This window comes from Salpingoeca rosetta (assembly GCF_000188695.1).
Source record: "Salpingoeca rosetta unplaced genomic scaffold supercont1.2, whole genome shotgun sequence".
NCBI classification, from domain to species: Eukaryota; class Choanoflagellata; order Craspedida; family Salpingoecidae; genus Salpingoeca; species Salpingoeca rosetta.
Window position 1 is genome coordinate 899,473 of NW_004754932.1, and position 13,342 is coordinate 912,814.

At 57.1% G+C, this 13,342-nt stretch overlaps 5 protein-coding genes across 5 annotated transcripts in view; 3 read left to right on the forward strand and 2 right to left on the reverse strand.

Annotated features, from left to right (window-relative positions):
- Positions 1-367, forward strand: part of PTSG_00770 (cathepsin) — a gene marked incomplete at its 3' end in the record, with an annotated part of 1,971 nt that extends 1,604 nt beyond the window's left edge. The window contains exon 3 of the mRNA XM_004998179.1: positions 98-367. Coding sequence (XP_004998236.1) covers positions 98-367 — 270 coding nt within the window. The remainder of the gene's footprint in view (positions 1-97) is intronic.
- Positions 368-744: 377 nt separating this feature from the next.
- On the reverse strand, positions 745-2,616 carry PTSG_00771 (uncharacterized protein; the record flags this gene model as incomplete). Its single annotated transcript, XM_004998180.1, has 6 exons — positions 745-892; positions 1,085-1,388; positions 1,466-1,571; positions 1,970-2,091; positions 2,307-2,370; positions 2,584-2,616. The coding sequence occupies 6 exons, from the start codon at positions 2,614-2,616 to the stop codon at positions 745-747; spliced, it is 777 nt and encodes a 258-aa protein (XP_004998237.1).
- Positions 2,617-2,731: 115 nt separating this feature from the next.
- Positions 2,732-7,427, forward strand: PTSG_00772 (uncharacterized protein). Its single transcript, XM_004998181.1, has 9 exons — positions 2,732-2,885; positions 3,102-3,155; positions 3,284-3,444; positions 3,706-3,761; positions 4,035-5,738; positions 6,012-6,090; positions 6,312-6,430; positions 6,705-6,840; positions 7,007-7,427. Exons 1-9 carry the CDS (start codon positions 2,827-2,829, stop codon positions 7,159-7,161), a joined length of 2,523 nt encoding a protein of 840 aa, XP_004998238.1. The 5' UTR covers positions 2,732-2,826; the 3' UTR covers positions 7,162-7,427.
- A 312-nt stretch (positions 7,428-7,739) lies between these two features.
- On the reverse strand, positions 7,740-10,524 carry PTSG_00773 (ATP-binding cassette; the record flags this gene model as incomplete). The annotated part of the gene is made up of 4 exons (XM_004998182.1): positions 7,740-8,589; positions 8,839-9,829; positions 10,113-10,188; positions 10,432-10,524. The coding sequence occupies 4 exons, from the start codon at positions 10,522-10,524 to the stop codon at positions 7,740-7,742; spliced, it is 2,010 nt and encodes a 669-aa protein (XP_004998239.1).
- A 196-nt stretch (positions 10,525-10,720) lies between these two features.
- Positions 10,721-12,362, forward strand: PTSG_00774 (uncharacterized protein). The gene is made up of 2 exons (XM_004998183.1): positions 10,721-10,737; positions 10,911-12,362. The coding sequence occupies exon 2, from the start codon at positions 10,936-10,938 to the stop codon at positions 12,226-12,228; it is 1,293 nt and encodes a 430-aa protein (XP_004998240.1). The 5' UTR covers positions 10,721-10,737; positions 10,911-10,935; the 3' UTR covers positions 12,229-12,362.
- The last annotated feature ends 980 nt before the right edge of the window (positions 12,363-13,342 follow it).

A 13,342-nucleotide genomic window follows, 5' to 3' on the forward strand; every position in this document is an offset into this window, starting at 1 on the left:
TGCCAGCTCTGGCCCATCCCCTCCCTCTCCTCCTTCCCCTCCATCTCCTCCATCCCCACCATCCCCCGGCAACTACGACTACGAGGACCCCAACCAGGGTGGCTGCCACTCTGGCGAGCAGGCCGTCCGCATTGAGGGCATCAGCGGCTCTTTCTGCTCCCCATCCTGCAGCTCCACTTCCCCTTGCCCCACCAACGTTCCCCCAGGCACCACTGCCCAGCCTGAGTGCGTCCTCGAGACCCAGGGCTCCTCCCAGCCAACCAACTGCGCTCTCATCTGCAACCCAGAGGAGAACGATGGCGGCTGCCCCCAGAACGCCTCGTGCAAGCCCATCCAGGGCGTTGGCATCTGCACCTACGACTCGTAAGCGCATGCTCCCCCTTTGGCTTGGTTCCAGTGAGTGAGGCTTTGTCTCAACACTTGTGACAAGTTATGCCATCCACCCCCTTTTTACCCTCCTTTTCTACAATCAACACTGCCATCTTTCCCCTCGTTTGTTCCTTCCTTGTCTTTGTTTCGGTTCCCTCTAATTCGCTACGCTTGTGAATGCGGGTTCCATTCAAAACAATGCGTCAATTCTCCTCCCATCCCAATACACGAACCGAACTGACCGCGAGAGACGTCAAGAAAGACACCAACAACACACCATTGCGTTTATTTCTCGAGTGAGCCACAGAGCAGAGGGGTGTTCGTTGGAGGACTATGGACATGCAAGAGCGATGATAAACCACCGGCATCATGTGTTCACTGGAGAGAGCATGAGGACGATGACCACCACCGCTGCTGCTGTTCCTGTTCCTGTTCTTGTTGCTGCGATGGTGTTCTGGGGTTGTTGGGCTGCTGTGCCCAACTTGGCACCCGCGTGGTGAACGTGCCAACCGAACACGTAAATCTGAAACGAGGCGTGATGAGCGGCAAGGAGGAGGCAGTGCATTGACCGTGAGGGCACCACACATGCACACACTCGCTCACTCACTCACTCACACACACACTCACTCACTCACTCACTCACTCACTCACTCACTCACTCACTCGCTCGCTCATGCACGCGCAGAAACGTGCAGTGCTTCCCTTGCTCGCTTACTTGCACGCGTGAAGATAGAGGCACATGTCCTCGTCGCTTGGGTCCGGGTACACGCGATTGCAGTCGGCGCAGCCCACCATGCGATGCTCCTCGCCACCCCGCGCTCCTCCCTGCTCCACTGCAGCCACATCCCCCTGCCCCCGCGATTTCTGTCTTGCCTTTGCGTCTTGCCGTACCTTTGCGTCTTCCTGTGCCCGTTCGCGCTGCTCGAGAGCCGTATCGAGGTCGGCAGCAACAGCAGCGGGCGTTGCGTCGCGCGTCCACACACGCCGTCCATATAGTGGGTCGTTTGCAATCGGATGCCCTGCAAAACAAGCAACCGTCGATCACGTTGTGGCGGTGCCACTGAGGTGAGCTCACAACGCGGTCGAGGGTGTGTACGTGTCAGAACCACGAAGAGCACGTAAGACGTGGTGATGCTGGTGCAGCTGACCGAGGTGTTTGAGATGGACGCGGATTTGGTGCATCCGCCCCGTGTGCGGTCGACCTGAACATCAATTTGTTGGTGCAGCATGCGACGAGGCAGCGTTGGAGGATACGAGGAACCGCACGTGAGCAGCATGAGATGCAACATGAGAACACGACTCACTTCCCAAACCCTTGGCACTACACGCCGCGATGTTGCGTTGTGCGAACACCACGCCAAGGCACACACACACACACACACACACACACACACACACACACACACACACACACACACACACACACACACACACACACACACACACACACACACACACACACACACACACACACACACACACACACACACACACACACACACACACACGCACGCACGCACGCACGCACACACGCACACACACACACACACCCAAACAAACTCACTCACACACGCACGCACACGCACACACACGCACACACGTAGTATTCGCGTGTGTTGGCTCGAAACTCCTTGGCGAAGACTTCTAAGATGGTGCGCCCAATCCACCGCCCTTTTGTGTAGCACTGAAACCGATACAAATACGGATCCACACGACGAAACCCTATCCAGCCAGCAACAACACCGTGGTGCAGAGGATTGTGTGTGTGTGTGTGGGTGCGTGTGTATGTTTGTGTAATGTGTGTGTGTGTGGTGGTGTGGTGGTGGTGTGGTGGTGCGTGGTGTGTGCAGGGTGTTCGTGTGAGATCATCGACAGTGTCATGCAAGTCATGGTAAACAGTGGAGAGAATTGCAGGCAGCATCGTGCAGGCAGCTCACGTCCATCGATTCGAGGTTTGGCCTCCTCCTTCAATCGCTCATCCACACATCGGCCATCCAGCTCCTAAATCCATGATGTCATGAATGGCACGAATGCACGGTGAGTGAATGAGGTTCGTGTTGATTGACTGATGACATGAACAAACGACCTTTGCCCCTGCCAGAACAAGTCTCGAGCCATCCCAACTCTTGCGCCCACCTTCAAAGCCACAACGTGCCTTGATATGCCAGCCCATACACAACCAGCACTGACGCCCCAGGAGACAGGCGCACTCACCTTGTTCTTGGCCCGCTTCGACCGGTGAGCCATGTTGTCACCCCTGGTTTGTCACGTGGCGAGAGAAGGTTTTTGCCAGCCACCAGTCAGCACGTTCCGCTCAAAGTCGCTGTTCACGACACCATGAAAAGTACATTTTCTGCCTTTCCTGGCGCGCCAACCGTTTGAAACCCCGCGCGCACACAAGTGAGACAGCAGTTGAGACCGACAACAACTCCTCCACCAGCCAGCACAACGACCAGCATGACTGCATTAGAAGACGCTGTGTTCAGGGTGTCCAAAGCCCTTGAATGTGGCATCTGGTATGTTTGAGCTGTGTGTGTGTTTGTGCGTGTGTGTGTGTGTGCGTGTGTGTGTGTTGTTGTGTGCGTGTGTGTGTTTGTGCGTGTGTTGTTGTCAGCTAGCCGTGCAGTGTCACACTCTGGAGTCCCCCCTCCCATCTTACCTCTCCTCCCCCCTCCTCCCACCCACCCAATGACCCACCATTGATGTTATTGTTGGTTCTATGTGTTCAACAGCAAGGATGTTCTGAAGCAACCACAACGAACGCGGTGCAACCACGTGTACTGCAAGTACGTCTCATTCCGTGCGCTGTCATCCATGTGTTGCTTGAACTGCGCAAGTGTGCCAAACCCCTACCCCTCCCTTCCTCGCTTGCCGTTCGTTGTTTGTGACAGTCAATTCTGCCAACAACGCACAGGTTCTGCATCTTGAAACACCTGGAGCTGTCGAAGAGCAAGTGCCGATGCCCACTGTGCAAGGCAGACTTGACCAAGCGAGGGCTCAGTGACTGCCCAACGCTGGAAACCGTCATTGACAAGATGAGGGCTGCCATCGTTGCCATTCGGCATGACGCCGATGGTCAGTGTCCCCTGACTCATTCCATGAGCCTGCATATGTGTGTGTGTGTGTGTGTGCGTGTATTCTCCTCTGTGTGTGCGTGTGTGGATGTACATGCTGTGTTCTCCTCTGTGTGTGTGGATGTACATGCGTGTATTCTCCTCTGTGTGTGTTGTAGGCCGTAATACGCCCTCCCATCCCCCCTGACGTGAATGAGCCCGTATCTCTTTCCACGTTCCCTCAAACGTCTTTCACCGTCTCACAACCTGTCATGTTTTGCAGGTGTTCTCTCGCCGAGCTTGTTCATGCGATCCCCACAAACTGTGAAACGGCTGCTGGTTCGTGCCGTACTTCCTTCCGTCATAGATGGGGGCATCCGCTCCGTCCATGCGCTCTGACAAACACAAGCAACAATTGCCTGCGCTGCTACCTCCACCACCACCCAAAGCACAAACGCACAAACGCACGCACACACGCACGTACGCAGGCGCACCTCCACCACCACCCAAACCACAAACACACACACACACACACACACACACACACACACACACACACACACACACACACACACACACACACACACCTTACGCTTGGCCCCTTCACTGCAGACACCGGAACAGCGTGGCAAAAGGACGTCGCGGCGGCAACTACTTGCTGCAGCCCATCACGACCACGACGACCAACACGACAGCAGCACCACTGGCGTCCCGGCCATCGCTGACAGCGGCACTCGTCCGAAGAAGGCGAAGATGGTGGCGTCCACAGCAAATGTGAACGACAACGCAACAGCTCCACACGCACCCGCCAGTCCCAGCACGAGCACCCGCACCCGCACTCGCACTCGCACCCGCATTGCAGTGTATGACGAAACCGAGGACACGCCACAAAGCCCTCGCCCGCAGCAAGAGCGGGGTGACGGGAGTGCCGCCACAACCCCGCAGCGCCGTGCAAACGTGCTGGCACTGGACCTGGACAGCGGCCCAAGCATGTTTGATGGCGACAGTGACAGCGACGATGGTGCTGCCACTCCATTGCACGACGCGCCCGGAGCAGAGACACACGTATACAGAAACGCGCACGCAGCCGACGAGCAGGAGGACGATACCGTGCTCACGCAGTCACCACCGCGGGCATTTACATCACGTGGACCCACGCTGGACTCATGCACACAATCCCCACCGCCGTCGCAGCAGCAGCAGCAGCAGCAGGGGAATAGCAGCCAGCACACACAAGCAAACGGGCAAACACCAGCCACAGGCACGTCAGCAACAACAACAGAAGCAGCAGAAGCAGCAGAAGCAGAAGCAGCAGCGCGGGCGAAAGGCGGCTCCGATAACGACGATGGAGATGAGCTGCAAGTTCTGTCGCCTCTCATGCCGTCGTGCGAGCCTGCGGACTCGAGCGAACTCCCACGTGCACTGCTCCTCTCCCAACGGTCAAATGGGAAGATGACGACAACATCGTCGACGGCAGCAGCAGCAACGGGAGTTGCGGTGTCTGGTGGAGATGGTGGCGCCGATCAAGGTGGTGGCGGCATCAGTGAGCATACTAGCAATGTGAATGTGAATGTCGATGTTCGTGTGAAGAGAGTAGCAGGGGCCACCAACAAACCAGACGAGATTTGCACCCAACATCAGACCAGCCATCACGACAACACGACACCTCCAACGGGTCGTGTGTCGCTGCGCCGCCTGCCGTCTGAAGAGGCGTACGCGGCACAGACACTCGTGGTGGAGGACGATGAAGATGTTGTGGATGATGATGACGATGGTGTTGATGGTGTTGACGGTGATGTTGGCAGCGGCGCCAATGGTGCGATGGTGATTGGTCATGGTGACGCGCTTTCTCATGAGCAGGAGAAGACGACGAGAGCGGACGAGGACGTGACTGCGGAGCTGAACGGGAACAGCAATGCACCAACACCTGTCCACAGCCAACACAGTGAGGCCGGAGACGTGCAAGTGGTACAGCAGCAGCAGCAGCAGCAGCAGCGGGGGCCGTTGGGCGATGGGTCGAAGGCAACAACGGCTTCAACATCAACCGCGACAACTGCAAGTGCTGCGAGCACGGTGAGCTCCATCAAGGAGACGTCGCTGGCGCCACCATCGCGACCGCTGCGTGCGTGTGTGCTGCTGCTGACGGGTGTGCCGCGAGATGTCGAGCAGCGCGCGCGGGCGATTGCAGACGCTATGGGAGCAACGGTTCTGTCCAAGTTTGATGAGAGCGTGACACACGTGCTGGCGGCACTCGACGAAAATCATCTCCTCATCTCAAATACGCTCAAAGTCATGATGGGCATTGCCTCTGGCAAGGTGCGTTTGCTTAGAGAGGGAAGAAAGGGAAGTGTGGCTTAATTGTGGGTGTATGTGTGTAGGTGTGTGGTTAATTGTGGGTGTATGTGTGTAGGTGTGTGGGGGGGGTGGCTTGGTTGTGTGTGGTGTGGGTGTGGGTGTTAGTGTGGCTTGGTTGTGGGTGTGTGGGTGTGTATCTATCTTGTTTCTACCTGCCTGTCTGTCTGTCTGTCTGTCGCTTCGTTGACGCTGCCTCTCTTCTCTCACCTGAACATCGCTGCTGTTGCTGTACAGTGGATTGTGTCGCCGGCATGGTTGTATGCGTGTGACACTGAAAATCGCCGTGCAAACGAAGAAGCCTTTGAGATGCAAGGTGTGGGATACATATGCAACCATGCAGTGGATGGCTGTTCCTTATTGCTTCTTCGCGTCCCGCCACATGTTTTGCTACATGTCTTGTCTGAACAAATAGCCTTCGCCCAAGCTCAAAACCACGCACGCGCACACCTCCGCACACGCACGCAAACACAATATGTACTAACTAATGACACACACCAACACCAACACCACCACCACCATCACCATCACCATCAGGGCTGGCGAGCAGTCCGAGCGAGAGTGCACCGCCGGTGCCGCCGTCATCCGGCGCCAGAAGTTCGCGCCTCTCGTCGTCTCCGCTGCTGACGGGCTTCACAATTGCCTTTGCTGGACAGGTGAGGGAGGGAGGGAGTGGATGAATGATGGCGTGACATCGCTGGACAGTCGCTGAACTGTTGATGATCACTGCATATGCACAAACTTCATTCGCTGAGTCTGGCACCACTTGATCAGTCGATGACACACACACACACACACACACACACTCTCTCTCTCTCTCTCTCTCTCTCTCTCTCTCTCTCTCTCTCTCTCTCTCTCTCTCTCTCTCTCTCTCTCTCTCACACACACACACACACACATACACACACACACACCGTCCCTCGTGGGCAGTTTGAGTCGCCCGAGATCCAGAGCGAGTTCCGTCGCGTGGCCTCGCTTGCCGGGTGCACTGTTGTTCCGCTCAGCGCCGCTGTTGCTGCCTGCACCACCGCCCCAGACACCACCGTCATCCTCGTCGACTCGGAACGTACGTGTGTGTGTGTGTGTGTGTATGTATGTGTGTGTGTGTGTGTGCGTGTGTGTGTGTGTATGTATGTGTGCGTGTGTGTGTGCGTGCGTGTGTGTGCGTACAGGATCTGCCGCGTGGGTTCTTTTGTTGTGTTCGCCTTACTCCATGCACACGCATTCCCCAGGGGTGGAAGATGAGGTGCTTGACTCGCTGGTCGACGTTCCAACGGATGTTGTGCGTGATTTCTACTGGCTGGTCGACAGCGTCACAGCACACCATGTGCACAGCCCGGCCAACTACGTCCTCGACACAGAGGAGGACACCGCTCCCAACCTCTAGCACACACACACACATGTGTCTGTGTATCTGTGTGTCTATCTGTGTGTTCCACGCGTTGTCTCCGCCGATGGGTCTGTCGCTCTCCCCTCATCTTGGGAAGCAAGCACACGCAACACTCATCACCTGTACGCTTGCTTGTTCCACGAACATGCAGCGATTCAATTCGTCTTTGATTCATGCACCATCGCCGCTTTCCGTGTCGCATACGACCAATGTTCCCGATGCTTGCCTTTCACGCTAGTAAAACACAAACACATGACAATCAAGCGTAAACACAGGCACGCATACAAACACGGACAGACGAACCACAGCCAAAACGGACGCACACACACACACACACACACACACACACACACACACACACACACACACACACAGGCACGCCATACAAACAGGGACAGACGAACCACAGCCAAAACGAACGACACACACACACACACACACACACACACACACACACACACACACACACACACACAGCCAGACACGCCAATAAACAAACACTCATCACAGACGCACGCACCAACGCAACGTAACATGACGTTACACACGAGCAAACCAGCGCACAGATGCCCGCGTCACCGCTTCTCCCAGTTTGAGAAGCGAAGGGCGAGAAACGCAATCACGCGACACAGCACAATCATGCCAGCGAGGATGGCAAAGTTGACACCAATGTCGACAGTGTCGAACCCAAGCAGCCGCAACTCGTCGTCGCCTGTTGGGATGCATGGTGTTGCGGCGAGGGATGCGTCTTCCGCCACCACAGCTCCCCCGCCCCTAAACAAAACGTCATGTATCGCCTGACTTGTTCCCACTTCGCCAAGACCACCGCCGCCGCCGCCATGTACAGAGGGGTCCAGTGGCGCTGCGTCCGCGTGTACTTGAACCAGCTGCTGCTGTGAGGGCGATGTGCTGGTGGTGGTGGTGTTGCAGTCGAATGTGAGGCCGTGAAACTCGTTGTAGACGGCAATCTGGAAAGCGTACTTGATGAAGGAGATGTAGGAGATCCACGACAGGTACACGGGGATGGAGTGTGTGTTGAGGTAAAACCCGCTGAAGAGCAGAAACAGCACGACGGTGACGGGTGCAAAGATGTTTGCAATCTTGAGCGAGGGCGACACGCTGCCGACCGCAATGAACAGCGACGACGCAACGTTCGTCACCATGCACAGGCTGAGGTAGAAGATGGCAAACTTGCCCGCGTCTGGCTGCAGCCCGACCATGAAGTACAGGATGGAGGAGGTGATGAGCGGGAAGAAGAACAGCAGCGGTATCTCTGTGACGGAACGGGCCAGGAAATACGGCAGCGTGGAATAGAACCCGCTTGCGCGCTCGCGGCCGAAGATGAGCCGCTCCTCAATGAACAGCGCCATGGACCCGAGCTGCGAGAACACCTGGTTGATGCAGATGAAGAACAGCAGCCCAAGCCTGTGCCGTGCGTTGGTGGGGGGCGGGAGAGAAGCAGTGCGTGAGTGGGTGTGTATCAGGAAGGGAAAAGACTCGAGGGCGGGAGGGAGCTAAGAGAAATATGCGCGCGCGCACACACGAGACATGCAGAGTCAAACACACGCACGAGAACACACACACACATACACACACACACATACACACACGAGACACGCAGAGTCAAATACACACACGCGCGCGAGACACACACACACATACATATACACACACCTGTCCTGGATGCTCTGCTGCTTGTGGGAGAGATCGAAATACGTCGCGCCAAGGAAGAGCGAGAAGAGGATGGCCTGGGACAGGGCGGCGATGGTGGAAAACGGGTTACGGGAAGTCGTACGGACAGCTCGTCCGGTGAGGTAGTACAGCTGGCGCCAGAAGCCGACGCCGTGCGTTCGCGCCCACTCCTCCTGCAGGTTCACCGGTGCATCAACAGTGTCGCCACAAGGCAGCGGTGGCGGCGGCGCCTGTCTCGCACGCTCCTTGAGCGCTCGGATTGCGGCGGCGTGATGTGCGTCGTCCTGGCCGTCGGCCCACGCCATCTCACTCGACACCACCGTGTCGATGAGGAAGTCCGCCGGGTTGGCCTGTGCGGGACAGGTGCACCCGTGGGCGGCAAAGGTGGACAGGATGTGCTCGCGAGGGCCGTTGTAGACAACAGCGCCCTTGCTCAGGATCATGATGTCGTCGAAGAGCTCAAACAGCGAGCTGCGCGGCTGGTGAACAGTGGTGATGATGCACCGCTGGTGCTCCATGGCCACCCGTCGTAGCTGGCGCATGAGCAACAGCGAGCTGTACGTGTCGAGGCCCGTGTTCGCTTCATCGAGAAACAGGACCGGCGGGTTGTGAATGAGCTGGATGGCGACGGCAACACGCTTCTTCTCGCCGCCAGACACTCCGCGCCGCATGTCTTCTCCGACAAAGGAGTCCTGCACGTCCGTCAGCCCGAGCTCGCGAATCACGCGGTCCACCCGCTCCAAGCGGCGGTGGCGCGGCTCTTGCAGCAGCATGTTGGCAGCAAACACGAGCGTCTCCCGGACCGTCAGCGTCGGGTACAGCGCATCCTGCTGCATCACATACCCGGTGATCCACTTGAAGTTGAGGTAGCTTCGTGGCTCGTCGTTCACAAACACTTCCCCGTGCAGCGCGCCCACTGTTTTGCGACCGCTCAGGCAGTCGATCAGCGTCGTCTTTCCACTTCCGGATGAACCTTCACACGAGCGAGACAAGTACGCACGTGCGTGTGTTGGTGTATTTGTGTGTACGTGCATTTGTGTTTACGTGTGTATGTGCGTGTGTGTGTATGTGTATGTGTGTGTAAGTGTGGGTTCAGAGATTGAGGCATGAACTTCAAGCAGCAGGGTCGTGCGTGTACACACAGCAAAGCAGCTCAAACAATGGCCACCCTTCCTCCCCTCCTCCTCTCCGCCCCTCTCTCAGTCTCTCTCAGTTTCTCTCTCTTTCCCTTCCTCATTCTGTGCATGTATACACACCCAAAATCGCGAGCAGGCGGCCTGGAAGCGCTTGTCCGCTCACATTCTTGAGGATCTGGATGTGCTGTGTGTGTCCCTGTACGCCACCAATGACAGTGTGTGAGTGAATGGGCAGTGTGTGAGTGAACCGGCAGTGTGTGAGTGGCAGTGGACAACAAACAGCACGAACGCGGGCACCCACGCAAGCACGTACGCACACACACACACACACACACACACACACACACACACACACACACACACACACGCACGCACGCACGCACGCACGCACACACACACACGCACACACAAACACAAACACGCAAGCACGCATGCACACCTGCACTTTGCGGGAAATGGTGCAGCCGAGTTCTCGCCAGGTCAAGGTGACGGGCGAAGCCACGGCAATGGAGGCTTCAGTCGCTGTATCCATTGTCCCGTTCACGCGCCGCGCTGTCCGCCGTGCCCTTTCTTCTCCTCGTCCCCCGGCTCCCACTGCTGCTGTCACTGCTGTGGTTGCATGCCTGCCTCCCAACAGCGGCACCTGCTCCTCGCCGCCTACCGTTCTGCCTCCTCCTGTCGTCATCGTCCGCAGTCGTGCCGAAAACTGTTAGAAATCATTCGACAATCGCCAACAATCGCCGTGGTGTGTGTGTGGGTGTGTGTGTGTGTGTGTGCGAGTGGGTGTGTGTGGTGGGGGGGTGAGTGTGTGTGTGTGTGCCTGTCTGTGTGTTTGACCGCTTGTCTGTGCCTGTGTCGACGCTGTTTTGGCTCGCATGCGCACGTGCCTTCACCATCCACTCGCTCACATTCACTCAGCACCCAGAACAACGGAACCGTAGCCATGACGACGACAGTGGACCAGACGATGCCGCCCATCTATGTGCAGTTTGATCTGCACTACGAGGCGGGGGAAGGGCGTCGTGACTTGCCGCTGGCGGCCATCGCCCGCGCCGGTGATGAGGTCGTGAAGGAGCACTACCCGATGCTGCGCCAGCAGCCCACCGCCGCCGAAGCACAGGAGTCGAAGAAGCAAGCCGGCGACGACAGCGACGTACCCAACGGCACGTTCGAGGTTCTCGATGAGCCGTTGGATCTGAGTCCGAGGCCCATGCGCTTTATCATGGAGCAATGGCCCTTCTTTGCTCGCCTCGCGCCAAACGAGGCCCGCACCGGGTGGACCATTTCCCTGTACTTCTCGCACAAGGTCACAGACGGCTTCTCCATCGGCCGGTTCCTGAAGGCCTGGTCGGAGCACTACGCCCATCGCACCGCATGGCCCAAGCCCGTTGTCGCGCCGGACACGATTGAGGCCATCGCCACCGCCAAGACCAACGCCGAGCCGTGCTCCGGTTACATCGTGCAGGCCGACGCCGCCCCGCCAACCGGGCCGCCAACTTTTGGCCAGCACGTGACCCTGCGCGTGACCAGGGACGAGCTTGCTGCCCTTCGCACCCACCTCATGCGCGAACACAAGGGCGCCAGCGACGCCACCGCTGAGACGCAGCCGACGCCCGACCAAGCGCCCCCGGCAACAACCGCAACCGCAACCGCAACGTCAGCTGCTGGTGGGCTGCCGTTCTCGTGCAATGACCTCCGCATGGCGTTGGTGTGGAAGGCGTTTGTTGAGGCAAACGCGGCCAAGGACGACGAGCTGACGGGCGTGTCGTGGTCCGTGAACATGCGCAAGCGTTCGGCCATCCCCGACGAGTACTTTGGCAACGCAGCGGTCATGTCCCCCGTGTTTGAGCGGCCCGTGGGCGAGGTGCGCAGCATGTCGCTGTACGACCTCGCAGCCCACTTCCGCGCCAAGGTGCAGGCGTCCACATCGGAGGAACGGGTCAACGACACGGTTGCGTATCTCCACGAGCTCATGGCTGCCCGCGGGCCCGTGAGTGCGAGCTGTGTGCAGATCTTCCGCGAAAACCCCTTGCGCATCCTCTACTCGGACTGGAGCGCGTTTGATGTTGAGGTTCCCTTTGAGGGCATCCGCCCGCGCGCCACGTTCTCCACGTCCAAGTGGGCCGTCGGCGTTGTCATCAACACGAGCGACCAAGTCGTCATTTCCGTCAAGGAGGAAAATGTCGCCGCTTTCACGGACCGCTTCCATCAACTTCTTGCCCCGCCCACACCATAACCATACATGCTTGTGAGGGGGGAGAGGAGGGGTAAGGGTGTCTATCTGTGTATGTGTGTGTGTGCGTGCGTGCGTGCGTGCGTGCGTGTGTGTGTGTGTGTCTGTCTGTCTCTCTCTCTCTCTCTCTCTCTCTCTCTCTCTCTCTCTCTCTCTCTCTCTCTCTCTCTCTCTCTCTCTCTCTCTCTCTCTCTCTCTCTCTCTCTCTCTCTCTCTGTGTGTGTGTGTGTGCGCGCGCGTGTGTGTGTCTGTGTGTGTCGCGACTTGATGATCTTTTTTTCTTTTTTTCATGGGATGCCAACATGTCAACCCGTACTGCAGATAAACTGCTTGTTGCCGCAGCAGAAGATCAAAGATAATAGTAACAAAGCGTTTCGTGGCTTTGTTGCGTGTTTCATGGCTTTCTACCTTCCATCACGCGCACGAACATGTGCATCTGTGCATGCACGGGCATTTCCGTGCTCTCCTTCCGGTCAATAAGCCCTGGCATTACTGCTGTACTTCTTCTTTGCTCCCAGTAAGCTGGAGGGCTCTGTTTCGTTGTAACGCACATGCTGTGCTATTGCGCCGGGGAAAGCAACAGAAGAAGAAAAAAAAAAAAAAAACACAGATGAGGTTAGAGGTTGACACGAGCGGCACTGATGCACACACAACAGGAAAGCTTCCGGCAGGACTGACAGCAAGTGTCCCCGACTCCCCGTGTGTTGTTACGAAAGTGCAAGCACTCCAACCACGTACTCCTATTGGCAAAGCCTGGCAGCGCGTACTTCTGCACTTGGTGTTTGTGTTCATGTATTTTCTTTTTTTATTTGATTGGATTGTTCCCCCCCTCTTCCTCTCCTGTTGATCCCTTTCAGCTTTCCCAGTATGTTTAATGCTCAACGTGTGGGATAAACAAAAGGATCAAATCTTGTTAGCGTGTGACGCAAGCGACAGCGTCAGCGCGCTGAACGACACCACCACAAGAATACCACGAGACGACACTAGACCAGACTACAACAGTACAACACCCAGCTCCAGAACACCCTAACAAACACCTCAAGACCACTCGCAGTGGATCTTGGCGAGTCCTTCCTCACACCGAAAATCACATGAAGACATGGCAGATTTTCACAAC

What these genes read in the sequence shown, in the direction of transcription:
- PTSG_00772 (XM_004998181.1), top strand. Translation starts at nt 2,827, where the DNA reads ATGACTGCATTAGAAGACGCTGTGTTCAGGGTGTCCAAAGCCCTTGAA. An exon ending in GCCCTTGAATGTGGCATCTG is followed by an intron (nt 2,886 to 3,101) that starts GTATGTTTGAGC and finishes TGTGTTCAACAG; the next exon opens with CAAGGATGTTCTGAAGCAAC. An exon ending in TGGGCATTGCCTCTGGCAAG is followed by an intron (nt 5,739 to 6,011) that starts GTGCGTTTGCTT and finishes GTTGCTGTACAG; the next exon opens with TGGATTGTGTCGCCGGCATG.
- PTSG_00774 (XM_004998183.1), top strand. Translation starts at nt 10,936, where the DNA reads ATGACGACGACAGTGGACCAGACGATGCCGCCCATCTATGTGCAGTTT.